This window comes from Ascaphus truei, chromosome 14 (assembly GCF_040206685.1).
Source record: "Ascaphus truei isolate aAscTru1 chromosome 14, aAscTru1.hap1, whole genome shotgun sequence".
Lineage (NCBI taxonomy): Eukaryota > Metazoa > Chordata > Amphibia > Anura > Ascaphidae > Ascaphus > Ascaphus truei.
This window is the reverse complement of record NC_134496.1, coordinates 14,394,918-14,409,459: the sequence shown is the minus strand read 5'-3', so window position 1 is coordinate 14,409,459 and position 14,542 is coordinate 14,394,918. Positions and strand designations below refer to the sequence as shown.

The following is a 14,542-nucleotide window of genomic DNA, read 5'->3' as shown; positions in this document are numbered from 1 at the left end:
ACATGTGGTGGTGCATCTGAAGCTAATCTTTATTGTACCGGTGTGGTGGCTGCCCCGCAGAGTGGAGCCCCATGTACGATAACTGTTACGAGAGAGTGGAGGATCCGCGTGGGGCGGAGAACATGAAATGGCGGACACAGGCTGATGGGGAGGGCACCCGTGGCGTGCAACCCACTGAAGAGCAGACTGTCGCCGAGTTATCATTGACCAATCTGCTCTGGAGCGGAGCGAAGGCCGTGGCTGCCCCGTTTTTATCCTGTCTGGGACAGCGAGGGGCCACCCTTGAAGAGTGTGAGGAAATTGTAATAATTGGGTGAGAACCCCGTGAGGAGAGCAAACAAATGGACTTTTTGGGCGTAAAAATCAACCAAAATGGCGGTTCCCGCTTGCTAGGGAAACCGCATGGGCCAGTCGCAGAAAAAATGGCTGATGCAGGACTTGCAGGGAGCTGGCCGGGAATGGCGCGAACAGCGGAGCCCCGCCCTGATGGGGGGCATGGCGCGAAAGCTATGGCTGCGCCTGGATGGACAGTGACTAACTCAGCCCCTGTGCTGAGTCAACCGCTTAGTCTATGGGACCCTCCCCTGATTTCTACCAGGGGGAGTGACTTTCAACTATGGCCTGTGGGAATGCACCCACTGGGCCCAGGGACTGATATCCAGACGGCGCCACTACAGAAAGTAGTTCCGGCCGTGGAGGAGCCGTGCAAAAAGGATGGTTATCTTGCACAGAGGGCGGCTGCCAGGAGAAGGCGGGAACTGGCCGCGGGAAAAGACCCCCACCCTTGTGGGGAAATTGGCGCGAAAACGCTAACCGCGCCCACCAGGACTGAGAGAGGTGCGGCCTTAATTAAGGGGCATGATATTCCCCTGTGGGACCCGCCCATAATTGCAACCCCTGGGGGCGGGTTCCAGCTCTGTCAGAGAAGGGAGGAGCCGAAGCAGGGAGTGGTGGATCCAGCAACTTCCATCAGTCAGTTGCGAGGAACCACTGAGAAGGAGAGACCTGTACAGGAAGTGGCTCCTGTACAAAGAATGGCCTGCTCCTCCACGGTGGGCACAATGGTCTCTACACAGCCCTACTCAGTGCCCGGCGGGGTGCTAGTAGTGAGGGTGGCCAACACCGAGACGGTGGTCGGGCTCTGCCTACAATGCGGGCTGCCCGGAGGAACGGTCAATACGGCGGCACGTTGCCCTCATTGCGGGACTTTGTACCTGTGGCCTATGCCCATATTTATTACTATACAGCCTGCTGACCCCCCGGTGGACGTGACAAAGCGCTCCGTCGAGTCCCCGGGCGCGCTATGGATCAACCGCGCGAGTCCCGGAGACAAGGGACTGGAGCCGGTCAAGTCGGCTGGGTCAGTGGCGATCGAGGCGGTTGAATCACCCCCTGCAATCGGGGAAAAGAGACTTTCACTCCGCCCGGAGACCCCTAAGTCAGGAAAAGGGGATTACTCAGACGAGGACCTCCGTGAGCTGGCGGTGGTAAAAGCGGAGCTGAAAAGGCAGACCGGAAGGACGACACCCCGTGGGGTGAGTGGCAGGACGTCCCCCGCAGATCGGCGAGCCGACCGACGGAGTCCCGCCATCCCAGGACCTGGCGGAGACGGGAGAGAGACGCCTACACCCCTGCGGACGGGTAAGCCAAGCAGCCCTATTACTTACCTGGTTACAGCGGACGGCGAAGCGCTGGAGGGGCCGCGCCAGGCCCAAAGCGCACGTGGAGGGACGGCATCACTTCCGGCAACGACGGCGGAGCAACCGGATGTCGTCATGGAGGAAGAGATCCCGCATGGGGGTCCCACGCAAGATGGTGACGTTTCCGGTTCCGGTTTAGGACGTCACTTCCGGTGGCGACGGCGGAACCCATGAAGAAAAAGCAGCGACGCTTCGGCGATCGGGGGAAGGTCCCCGATCACTTACAAGGCCCAGAAATTGGAGAGACGATCTCAGGACTGAGGAGGGTGAGACATCATCCTTGGACCAGTCTACGGACAGCCAGGAGCGGGTCGTAACCCCGTGGGGTCCCGTTCCGTGCCCCTATGCCCAAACCCCCGCCATAGTTAATACCCCTACCCCCATCACACGGTCACCGGGTTCACCGCCTAGCCTGGAGTACGTGGACAATTCACAAGGGGGAGAGGGAAGACGGACTGGGGAAAGGCAGCGCAGTGGCGCTACGGAGGGCGATCCTTAGGGAGGGGGAGAATTGAGCGTGGCAACTACAGCACCCCAACCCGTAGTAAAGGCCTCGGGGTCGTCTAGGTGGTCTGTACCGCGATCTGAGCGGTCATCCGGGGTATTTTCCATGGACGATGATAGGGACTCAGGAAGGTTAAACAGGTTTCGGGAGAACCGTTGGTGGGCCCCATTATTTGAAGGGTACTCGGCCTGGATGGACCGCACTCGGTTCCTCATCCGGCGAGAGGATGTAGTGGACTATTGGTGGGCTGTGGGAGAGTTTACCCCAGAACAGAGGGACAGAGAGCTGCAGGAGCGATGGCTGCAGATTGAGAATAGGGAAATAGAGCCTATGGGTCCCAGTATTTTGTCAGACCCCGTGGACCCTGACGAACCCCTATCATGGGTGCTGCCTGGGAGGGGAGGTAAGGCTGACCTGACTAGAATTAGTAGGGCCGAGAGAACCATAATGGCTCGGTATAAATCTTCCCACGGGTTGGAGTACCCGTATGTCCCTGAGCCTCTCATGGATGAGATAGAGGACAACCGGGATAGGTGGCTTAGGGAGGCCATAGAAATGCACCTAGTGGGGAGAGGGAGTTCCGTGATAGGAAAGAAGGCCGAGGAACGGATAGAACATTTAATCCGCATATGGGCCATTGGGAGAAATATCTATAAACACAGAGTAACATATAGACCAGAGAGGGGATTACCCAGGCATTTCTCAGTAGCAGTTCTGGATATGGGGGGTAGAGAAGTAAAGAAACCGGACCCCTATCACTATTTTTAGGTGGTACTGTGCATCACGCGGGTCTGTGGCTGCTGGTCGGGGCGGGCTTGGAGGATGACTGTATTCATGTGTACTGCATTATGAGGAAGTTTGTGTGATGTTAATTATGTTTTCCGTTACAGTGCTTCCTGGAAAGAGGTATACAAATTTAGGTCCCAGCGAGGCCGATGGGATTCACCAGGGGGAGAATGTAGCGGTCATGTAAAATGCCTACAGTCATCTCTCCTGCTGGCAGCAAGGCCTGGTAAGTGTGGGCATGCCAGCAGTAATCATGGAGGTTTTCCCTCACACCCTGGTGGGGTGCCCTGTGTATGGATGGGACTGGTCACATGCTCTGACTCCATGGTTAGTGATGTCAGAGGTGTGTCAGCCTCAGAAGTTACATAAGGCACAGCACTGTGTCAAAGAGTTAGTTCTGTCAGCGTTCAAGGCGAGTACAGTTGCTGGGAAGTTCTTGCAAGGTTCAGGAAGGAGTTCAAGTTCTGCAGAGTGTTAGTTATGTTCTAGTAACTCCATGGGAGACTGTGTCCAGGGACCTGGCACAGGGCAGTGATTCCTGCGGGAATAGTGAATCCCTAATCTAGGTGACATACCTATCAAAGGGGAGCCCGGGCGAGATGATCGGCTAAATACACCCCATTGTGGAGGGCAGCTATGCCCGCCGTGACAATAAAGATGGAGCTGATCAGAGAAACCCCTGTGTGTGAGAGTCCAATGATTACACAGGAGGTTGCACCACCGAGGAGTTCCTCGTCAGGATCATCCCCATGCGGACGCAGGGACCCTGGTGAGGTGGAGGCGCTGCACTGGAACTAGGTGAGACTCAGCACACTACCTCAGCTGCCTGTCTGACGGGTCCTCCCCACACACCATCATGCAGGAGACTCAGGAGTCCTGTAGCCAACAGGTGCACCATCAGGCATATCTACACTGTAATGGGGACCGGTTAGACCACAGGGGCCAATGTGAGATTGGGTGGGTCAGACCGGGCAGAAACACCGTTACATACTGTTAAGTGGTTTCTGTATAGCCATGCCATCTGTGGCTACTAGTTTGCTTCCATGGTGTTTGGAACGCTGTCGAATAGGCCGACCGACGCTGTGGAGGAACAGAACAGTTCTAATGGCTCTGAGTGACGGAGGAGTCCTGCATCATTGACCGCGACCGTGAGACCTGAAAGGGGGATGAGCCTACCCCTCGTGGAGGTCTCTGGTACAGATGGAGATGCCTTCCGGTGCCGATGTCCCCGCGTATGTTCCGACTTCTGCTTTTCTGGCCCGGTATTAGAAATATGTAATGGTCCATAGGTCTATGCCCAAACCGCCCTGGGACAGTGAGATCATGGTGGAGTACCAGTACTCTAAGGGATTAGGGGGATCACCTACTCTGTCTACATGGGAAAGGGAAGAGATGCTTCACAAGATTCCTGAGTGGGATACTGATAGTTCTGAGGAAAATTGGTTGTACAATAGTTCTAAAGATAACTGGGATTCTGTGGTCTCAGACGAGAATTGGTATAGCGCAGAAGAAGGGGATGACAGCCTAGAGAAATGTTTTAAGGAATTGTCCTGGCATGACACTCCCAGACTAATAGCTTCCATGCCTAAAGTATTGCCTGGTTCTGGGTGCCTAGTATGTTACCAGGAATATCACTATGCTCACGCTTTAAATCCAGTGGATCATGCCATGCGCAGACTACCCTAAGAGGGTATTTTCAGTGATAGTGCCCGATATTACGATGCCTTAGATAGGAAAAAGGATCCTGAGCATTACTATTGATTAAAGAGTTGGGAGATACTTTTGTATGCAAATACAGATACAGTAAGTTGGGTGATAAATGCCAATAAAACTGTGTGCTTTGTGTTCACTGAATATATATCATGTGTTAACAGTGATGTCAATTATGTGAACTGTTCTACTATTATTTTCAGGTTACCTTCAAGGATGGTACCCGGAAATTTAGACCCAAGCGTGGCCGTTGGGATTCCACCAGAGGGAGAGTGTAGCCATGCCATCTGTGGCTACTAGTTTGCTTCTCTCCTGGCAGTAAGCCCTGGTATAACCAGGCCTTGCAAGTAGTTGATATGGGGGTTTCCCCCTCTTTGGTACTGCACTTGGGTGACAGCGGTAGGCGGTGACATCAGGCCTGGGCATGACCAATCATGAGTCAGACCTGGTGCCCTCCTCGTGGATGTACTTAGGACAGGTACCACCCAAATTTAGTAGTGCCTTTCCCCACTTGAGGAAGGCAGGTCACACAATAGAGAGGCTAAATATTAGGCCTTCTCCAGTCCTCTTCCCTCCGGGGGAAAGTGAGTGTGGACCATACCTCTGCCTCTGCTAGGGAGGTAGGGAAGAGCTAGGATGGCTGCAGGTGCCCTTGATCTGTAGTGACGGTCCAGGGACCATCCTTCAGTGGTAGCTGAGAGTTACTGCAACGGGCAGAAGCCTGCCTTGTTACTGTGCTGTACAGAAGAGATAATAAACTGTTCCTGTTGTAATACCTCCTGCCTGGTGCGTGACCTTACAGGGGGGAGAGGTAATAGTTCTACCGTGGGAGATCACCTTCAGTTCCCTGGAGCCTACGGCAGATGGAGGCGCTGCACTGCTAAGGAGATATGTGGGGTATGAACCCCAGAAGCCAAGTCCTTGTCCCCACTACCACCGGCGGATGACTCAGCCCTCCTGTTACCAGCAGGTATCATGCAGCACACGACCAGTAATGGCCAAATCTCCCACTGGGTGGGGGAAACACTGTTACATGTAAATGAAAAAAGAATTAAGTATTGCCCCTTTAACACACTGTAGTCTTTTTTTTTTACATTTAAATCTATTTTATGAAAAAAGAGGCACAAACATATTTACAAGACCCAGTAGAGAACAGCATGGCCATCATAGATTCTTTTATATTTTGAGGAATTGAAGATTCATAAAAATACACTATTTAAAAAAAGTCTTGTTCTGGGTCAAGATAATGCCTTGGAGTCATCAAGAGCGATCCGCTGTATTACATAGTTACATAGTTACATAGTAGATGAGGTTGAAAATAGACGTACTGTACGTCCATCAAGTCCAACCTATGCTAAATTTAGACAACAGATACTTTATCCTTTATCTATACTTACTTATTGATCCAAAGGAAGGCAAACAAAAAACCCCAGTGTCATATCATGCAATGATATCTCATAAGGGGAAAAATAAATTCCTTCCTGACTCCAAGAATTGGCAATCAGATTATTCCCTGGATCAACATCCTTCCCATGTATACTTATTTGGTATATCCCTGTATACCGTTCCTATCTAAAAAGATGTCCAACCTTTTTTTGAACAAATCTATTGTATCTGCCATCACAGTCTCCATGGGTAATGAATTCCACATTTTAACTGCCCTTACTGTAAAGAACCCTTTCCTTTGTTGCTGGTGAAATCTCCTTTCCTCCAACCTTAACGGATGGCCCCAAGTATTGTGTCGGAATCTGCGTTATCTGCCACAAAGTCAATGTAGGATATTGCCGATTCGGGCACAATACAGCGGTTTCGCACTTTGATGACTCTGGGGCGATGAATCTCAACTTTCATCAAAATATTTTTTTAAATCCTGTACAACAGATTGGAATCCTTATACCCAGTCTATAAAATATTGTACAATTACCAAGTTCCAGAGATGGATGGAGAAGTTGGTATAGGCACAGAATCTGTGGGTTCTATAGAGAAGCCACAATATACATAAAGAAGAGACCTGTGAGCTCTGTACACATGAAGAAGAGACCTGTGAAATTTTGAAAGCTCTGTACATGTGAAGAAGAGACCTGTGAGGTTTGGAAAGCTCTGTACACATGAAGAAGAGACCTGTGAGATTTGCAAAGCTCTACATGTGAATAAGAGACCTGTGAGTTTTTAAAAGCTCTGTATACGTGAAGAAGAGACCTGTGAGCTTTGGGAAGCTCTTTACCTTTGAATAAGAGACATGTGAAGAAGAGACCTGTGAGGTTTGGAAAGCTCTGCACATGTGAAGAAGAGACCTGTGAGGTTTGAAAAGCTCTGTACATGTGAAGAAGAGACCTGTGAGGTTTGGAAAGTTCTGTACATGTGAAGAAGAGACCTGTGAGGGTTGGAAAGCCCTGAACACATGAAGAAGAGACCTGTGAGGTTTGTAAAGCGCTGTACACATGAAGAAGAGACCTGTGAGGTTTGGAAAGCTCTGTACATTTGAAGAAGAGATCTGTGAGGTTTGGAAATCTCTGTACGTGTGAATAAGAGATCTGTGAGGTTTAGAAAGCTCTGGAGATCTGACGAAGAGACCTGTGAGATTAGCAACGTTCTGTACATGTGAAGAAGAGTCCTGTGAGGTTTGTAAATCTTTGTACACATGAAGAAGAGACCTGTAAGGTTTGGAACACGCTCTACATGTGAAGAAGAAACCTGTGAGGTTTGGAAAACTCTGTACATGTGAAGAAGAGACCTGTGAGATTGGCAAAGTTCTGTACATGTAAAGAAGAGACCTGTGAGATTTGTAAATCTCTGTACACATGAAGAAGAGACCTGTAAGGTTTGGAAAGCTCTCTACATGTGAAGAAGAAACCTGTGAGGTTCAGAAAGCTCTGTACATGTGAATAAGAGACCTGTGAGATTGGCAAAGTTCTGTACATGTGAAGAAGAGACCTGTGAGGTTTGTAAATCTTTGTACACATGAAGAGGAGACCTGTAAGGTTTGGAACACGCTCTACATGTGAAGAAGAAACCTGTGAGGTTTCGAAAGCTCTGTACACATGAAGCAGAGACCTGTGAGGTTTGGCTTGCTCTGAACACATGAAGAAGAGACCTGTGAGGTTTGGAAAGCTCTGAACACATGAAGAAGAGACCTGTGAGTTCTGTACACATATAGATCTGTAAACTACATGATGCTGCTCCTTTAAAACACAACTTCTATACTCTAGAATACTCATGTGCATCACGTACTGGATGAAAACCAGCAAGTTCCTGGTAGATTATACTGTACCTAATGTAAATACTCTTTAGTCCATGAAATCCCATGAAATGGAGCATCTGGAAGGACCTCTCCTACCGTATTTGTCCACTAGATTGACACTTAAAAAATATGAGATTTTATATGTGAAGAATTTTCATTCTGTTCTTCAAGCTCTCTAAACCAGCAGTAATGATGCTGGTTACATGGATATTCTTCTGCTTCAAAGTCCACGTAGAATATTTCTGAGAAAATGCCAGTCGTGATTTTCTGTCACCTAAGGAAGAGAATGTTATGGTCTTCAAATCTCATTCGGTTCTATGACGATGTGTCCTGATGGCCAAATTAAACATGATCTGAAGAAAACAAGTCTGGTCTGAAAATGTCATGTTATACATTATCCTTGTAGGATTTCTTTCGGACCAGTGCCCGGTCCTGAAGAAGGGTGTTTCTCGGAAAACATCTGATGTTTCAAGGACACATTGTGGTCAATACATTGTGATTGGAGGATGATAGCTGTGTAGTCTTCAAAGCTCACAGACACCAAAGCTAAAATGAGTATCCCAGCAGAATATATTTAAGGTTTTCAAGGCTCCTGTAGAACGTTTGTCTGTCTATGAAAGTATAACTTAAAGAAAAGAACTCAAATGTGCCAAAGACTTCATTATTAATAACTTCTATGAAGTATAGTTATATTTTTCCATAAAAGCTGAATAAGAGTATAGGTAAAATTCCATGAATAAACATTATTGGTCTTTAAACTTCATTTGACCCAAGATATGGGCTCAATTTCGGGGAGGTTTCCAGAAACTCATTTTATTCCCATATCAATATACGTGCTTTAGTTAATGAACCTGATGAAGGTTTGGAGGTCCTCATTTCAGAATAACTTCTAGAGAGTCTGAGAGAACCTCTAAAATATCACAATATGACGTATCTGTCATTGTCTACAGAGAGAACTCATCGTTTGAGGTTTTAAAAAAAAAAGGGAATTTTCAAATTCTATATTTTGCAAATGTTGCCTGTTCCTGTACTTTTCTCAATATATACTGTATATATGTGTGTGTTTCTCACTCATTCATACCCTCACCCTACACTCATTCATACCCTCATCCTACACTCACATTCATCCTCACTCATTCATACCCTCATTCTATACTCACATTCACTCTCACTCATACCCTCATTCTATACTCACATTTACTCTCACTCATCCTATACTCACATTCATTCTCAAACATTTATACCCTCATTCTATACTCACATTCACTCTCACTTATTCTATACTCACATTCATACCCTCATTCTATACTCACATTCACTCTCACTTATTCTATACTCACATTCATACCTCATTCTATACTCACATTCACTCTCACTCATTCTATCCTCACATTCATTCTCACACATTCATACCCTCATTCTCTACTCATATTCATCCTCATTCATACTCTCATTCACTCTTACTTATTCTATAATCACATTCACTCTCACTCATTTATACCCTCATCCTACACTCACATTCACTCTCACATATTCCTACCCTCATTCTATACTCACATTCACTCATACCCTCATTCTATATTCACATTCACTTTCACTTATTCATACCCTCATTCTATACTCACATTCAATCTCACTTATCCTATACACACATTCACTCTCACACATTCATACCCTCATTCTATACTCACATTCACTCTCACTCATCCTACTCACATTCACTCTCACATATTCCTACCCTCATTCTATACTCACATTCATCCTCATTCATACTCTCATTCCATAATCACATTCACTCTCACTTATTCATACCCTCATTCTATACTGACATTCACTCTCACTCATTCTATCCTCACATTCGTTCTCTCATTCATAACCTCCTGTACTTCTCTCAAGTACATTCATTTGTTCTCTCAATGTCCCAAAAGGTGTATAGTTGGGACAGGGTTCTTGCTACTGAGCTGTCCACATCCCCTTTTCCGTCGCGGTTGACGACATGTGGTGACGACAGCTATCAGCTCCAGACCTACCCTTTGCCCTCCTTGAAGTAGGAGAGCAGGGGTAAGTGTCTGATAGAGGCAGAATGGGGAATCGAGGTCCCCCCTTCTAAGCTCAGTGGTGAAAGAGTATTAAACAGGCATGGGGCAACTAAATGCTCATACCTAACATTTCACCCCAGATATGTGAGCTTAGAGGGTATCAAGAGCTGGGACCACCCACTTACTGCTGGGCTGTATAGCTGGAGTTTGCAAGGTGGCCATTTCATGAGGGGCAAGTAAATGTTGAAAATGTGTGGGGGTAATGGAGCATGGGGCTTTTAATGAAAGTTCCAAACACCAGATTAGGACAGTGGAAATCCCGCTACATAAGACATCTTCACATTTTCGTTCTTTAATACAGTATAACCTTTACCAAGGTGCCAGAAACATGAAAAAGCCACAACATTTCGGGGGGGGGGGGGGGGGGGTGTCACACCTCCCTTTGTCAGGTTTTAATGACATTCAGTATTTTAAGCGATATCATTTTCCCATAGTTTAGAGCTTCTGATGGTTCATATCTTCACGGAGAAGGGTAATACACAATGATATTAAGACATTCAATTCCTAGGTTTGTCTGGAGTAATTAGTAGTCCCTATCATCAATAAACCCTCACATATGGTTTCCCGATTCTTCCAGTGCTTTCAGACCTTTAGAAGGTACAGGCTCAACACAGAGATCTTGAGAAGACATTAAATCGGAATAATGTAACCCTTGGTTTGTAGGTAGGACAGTAGGATGCTAGCCAGTATTATGGTTGGAAAAGTTACATCGTTTTCGTATCTTCTTCAACCCTTAACCTATCCCAAAAGATACCCTAATGTATTACTTTGGGGGGACCATGGACTATTTCTAACATGAGTATCTTACAACAGACAGCTCTCAAAGCGGGTGGTACATTCCCCAGTCGGTATGGTTATGTGGGGGAGTGGGATATGAAATGGCCTCTGAGACACATGTGCGTCCCCGGAATATGTGGGTGCTGATTTGTTCTGTCTGCAGAGAGATCTGAAGGATAACCCAGGCTGTCTCTTTCTCTCTCCCTCAGACTGTATACGGATAGTGTGCGGTCCCAGTAAGTCTCCAACTGTCTCTTTGCTCTCACTGCGCTTCCTTGAGTGTCTCTTTTCCGGTTGTTCCGTTTTTCTGTGTCTGCCGCCCTGTTTCTCTATAAATTTGTGCCTTCTTCTCTTCCTTACGTTTTCTCTCTCTGAATGTCTCTCTTTCCTTGTTTTCTTCTTTCTTTTGTTTTCTCCATTCCACCTTTTCTCGCTTTTCCCGTCTCTCGGTATCTCTCTCGGTATCTATGTGTATTCTCTGGGTTTCTCCTAGACTCCGTTACCCTCTATTTCTTTGTCCTTCTTTTTCTGTCACTTTGCTTTCTCTCTCTTGCTTTTTACATCTCCTCCCACTGCTCTCTCTCTCTCTCTTCATTGCTTACTATGTCTCACTCTTTTTTCTCTGTTTCCCCTTTTATCCCCTTAAATACAGTATATCTCTGACACTCTTTTGCTTTCTTTCTTTGACTTCCCCCTCTCTCCTCAAGCTCTCACTTGTGCTCTGTTACTGTATGTCTTTTATACACAGGTATTTTTGCACTGCTTCCTCCCACCCACATATGGCAGTGGGTATACTTTGTCTCCCACTATGGGTAAAGTTGTTTTGAAATCAAAGGGTTAATTAATTAAGGGGGGGAATTACAAACCACAGCACAATTTGTGTGGTCACATACAGTAATTGTGTCGATTTATGCACCATAGATGTGTTATTTTTAAAACCAGAACACAATGTCTCATAGCCAACCCAACTATTTGTATGTCTAGTAACCACTGCCGTCTGTAGGTAGAGTTGTGTGTTTTTGCAGGTCAAGGTGTAGCCCCTCACTGCTGCACCTTTGCCCCCTGCAGGTAAGGGCCCAGAGACCCTGTTTGCAGGCCAGAAGCTCAACGACAATGAGTGGCACACAGTTCGCGTCCTCCGGAGAGGGAAGTATCTTCAGCTCAGTGTGGACAATGTCACTGTGGAGGGTGAGCAGAGCAGAATGTTGCACCTCTTCTACACCAATTGAGCCCTAGTTCTTTACCTTTAAATTTAAGAATAATTGATATTTCAAATGCCTTTTCCAGATCAGTCGCCATTGTCTACATTCTCCCATATATTATAAACTATACTTGTCTATTTCTACTACATTACTAGTTCAAGGTTAATCTTTTTCTACCATCACATCTGTCTCTTCTGGGCAATTGAGGCCATGACTTCTATTCAATTCAGACCAATTCACCCATCTTTTCTAGATCATTGTGCCAACTTATCAGCCGTTAGATCAATTTTTTATAGACCATTATGTCATTGTCTTCTAAAACATGGTCTTCCAGATAATTGTGCTCTGTCCTTCATGCCGTTTTACGTACTTTGCTTCCTCCTTCAATACCACTAGGTCAATGTCATTGCCGTCATTACATCCGTCTCTTCTAGACCGTTATATCTATATCTTAACTACTAATAGATTCACCACTTCCCACTTACTGTACAGTATGTCCACCTTTCTAGATTGTTCAGATCTTCATCTCTAGATCTTTATGCTTCTCATAGACTATCATGTTTTCCTGCACTTTGTATGATAGTGTCACTCCCTTCTAGACACCCACTTCTCTTAGACCTTCCCATTCACTTATCTGGATCTTTACTTCGTTCTATTGCTCCTCCAACATTAGATCTCTATATTGGCCTCCATTAGGTCTTTATTTTCTAGACAATGTTATCCTTTTCTAGACTATTAGGGTCATGTCTTCTAGACTACTGAATCTTCATCTCCACGATTTGATCATCTCCCAAAGGAAACCATCTCTTTGAGGGAATCATTTCTTCTCAATCCTCCCATTAATCTCTTCCAGACCATTTAGTTCTTCTCTTTTGTTAGTTCTATCTTTCCACCGTTGTATGGTCTGCTATTTTAGACTATTCAAGAATATCCGGTCTTCATTTTAAATTTAGAATTATAACCTCCACATTGGCCTCAAGCCTCCAACATTTATCTTTTCAGGCTATTGTTGATCTCTGCTACATTAGGTCCATCTCTTCTACGTTCCCAATTCTTCTACACATTTCCATCCATTCCACCAGTGTCAACGTTTTTTCTATTATTAAATTTATCTCTTATATAGTATATACTTCATATTTTCCTCAACATTAGTGGCATTTCTTGTAGACTATTTTGTTTCCTACTCCAACATGAGCTCCATGTTTCCTTCACCACAAGGTTCCTACATGATTGTTTGATTTGTCCTCCATTGCTCCATGACCCCACCATGTTCACTTGAGCTCCATCCCTTCTAAATAATTCATCTAGAGTATTAAGGCCATTTTACTTCTATTCCTCTGGACCAATTTTTTTTATTCTTCCGAATTAGGTCAATCCCTACTAGGTGCCCATCTTTTTACCCTTTTTCACCTGTTTATACACCTATTCAAGGCCATAAGATAGATCTACTATTAACTCGATCAACATAGTTTTTATATCTCATCGGCCTAGTTGTAGATCATTGTGTCCTTCTCTAAGCAATGATTATATTAATGTCTTCCAGACCATATGATCCATCTCATTACTATGTAGGATGGTCCATTCTACAACATTAAAACAAACGAAGACAAGTACGATACAAGTAGAACATTAAGATAATCTATTCTCGATCATATCTTTTCACCGCCATTAGTTTAGACTCACAGCCACAAGGTTCCTCGCTGCACTACCGCAACTCTAGACCATAGGGGACATTTATTTTAGACTGGGAGGTTCGTCGCTTTTCTGCCATCAGGTCTGATTTTCAATACTATTGGTCCCCCTGTTTTACTTGCTAGAGACCACGAAGTTAATATTTTTCTAAAGTACTACACCATTTCACCTTCACCTTTGTTTCTTATATTTTAGACCTCTTTGTCTTGGCTTTCACCATGAGACCAGTCTTTTATATACTATACGGCCCATCTGTTCTCTGCCATTTGATCTATTTTTCCAGAACATTGAATCCATTCCTATACATACTGTAGTAAACTAGTCCATTAATATTGTGGATACTTCTTTTTATCTCCTCTCCAAAAAAAGGTTAACCCTTTGTAGATAATGAAGAATATATCTGTTAGCCCATGCAGTCCAACTCTTCTTTACTACAGTTTGTATTTTCTAGACCTTTGTATACACTGGAACAATGGATATCAACTCCAGCCTTCAAGTCCCACAAACAGGTCAGGTTTTAAGGATATCCCTGCTTTAGAACAGGTGGCTCAATCAACATGACTGAGCCACTCATTAAGCCACCTGTTCTTAAGCAGGGATATCTATTTAACCTGACCTGTTGGTGGGACTTCAGGACTGGAATTGATGACCACTACACTAGAACATTAGGGTACATTCTTCTAGATCATTAAGTTTATCTTTTCACCACAATGCTGTCTGTCACTTCTAGATCATAATGTTGTTCGTATAAGACCTATTTCACTTCCACCATTAATTTTCTTCTTCTAGACCACTTGATCTTATTATGAGGCATGTATCTTCTAGACAAT

At 45.4% G+C, this 14,542-nt stretch overlaps 1 protein-coding gene across 4 annotated transcripts in view; it reads left to right on the top strand.

Annotated features, from left to right (window-relative positions):
- LOC142465634 (neurexin-2-like) overlaps positions 1–14,542 on the top strand; it is a 262,948-nt gene that overhangs the window by 202,602 nt on the left and 45,804 nt on the right. For 3 of the 4 annotated variants that reach the window (XM_075569752.1, XM_075569753.1, XM_075569755.1), the window contains 2 exons: positions 11,028–11,054; positions 11,887–12,006. In XM_075569752.1, coding sequence (XP_075425867.1) covers positions 11,028–11,054; positions 11,887–12,006 — 147 coding nt within the window. The remainder of the gene's footprint in view (positions 1–11,027; positions 11,055–11,886; positions 12,007–14,542) is intronic. The other variant, XM_075569754.1, reaches the window with a different exon arrangement.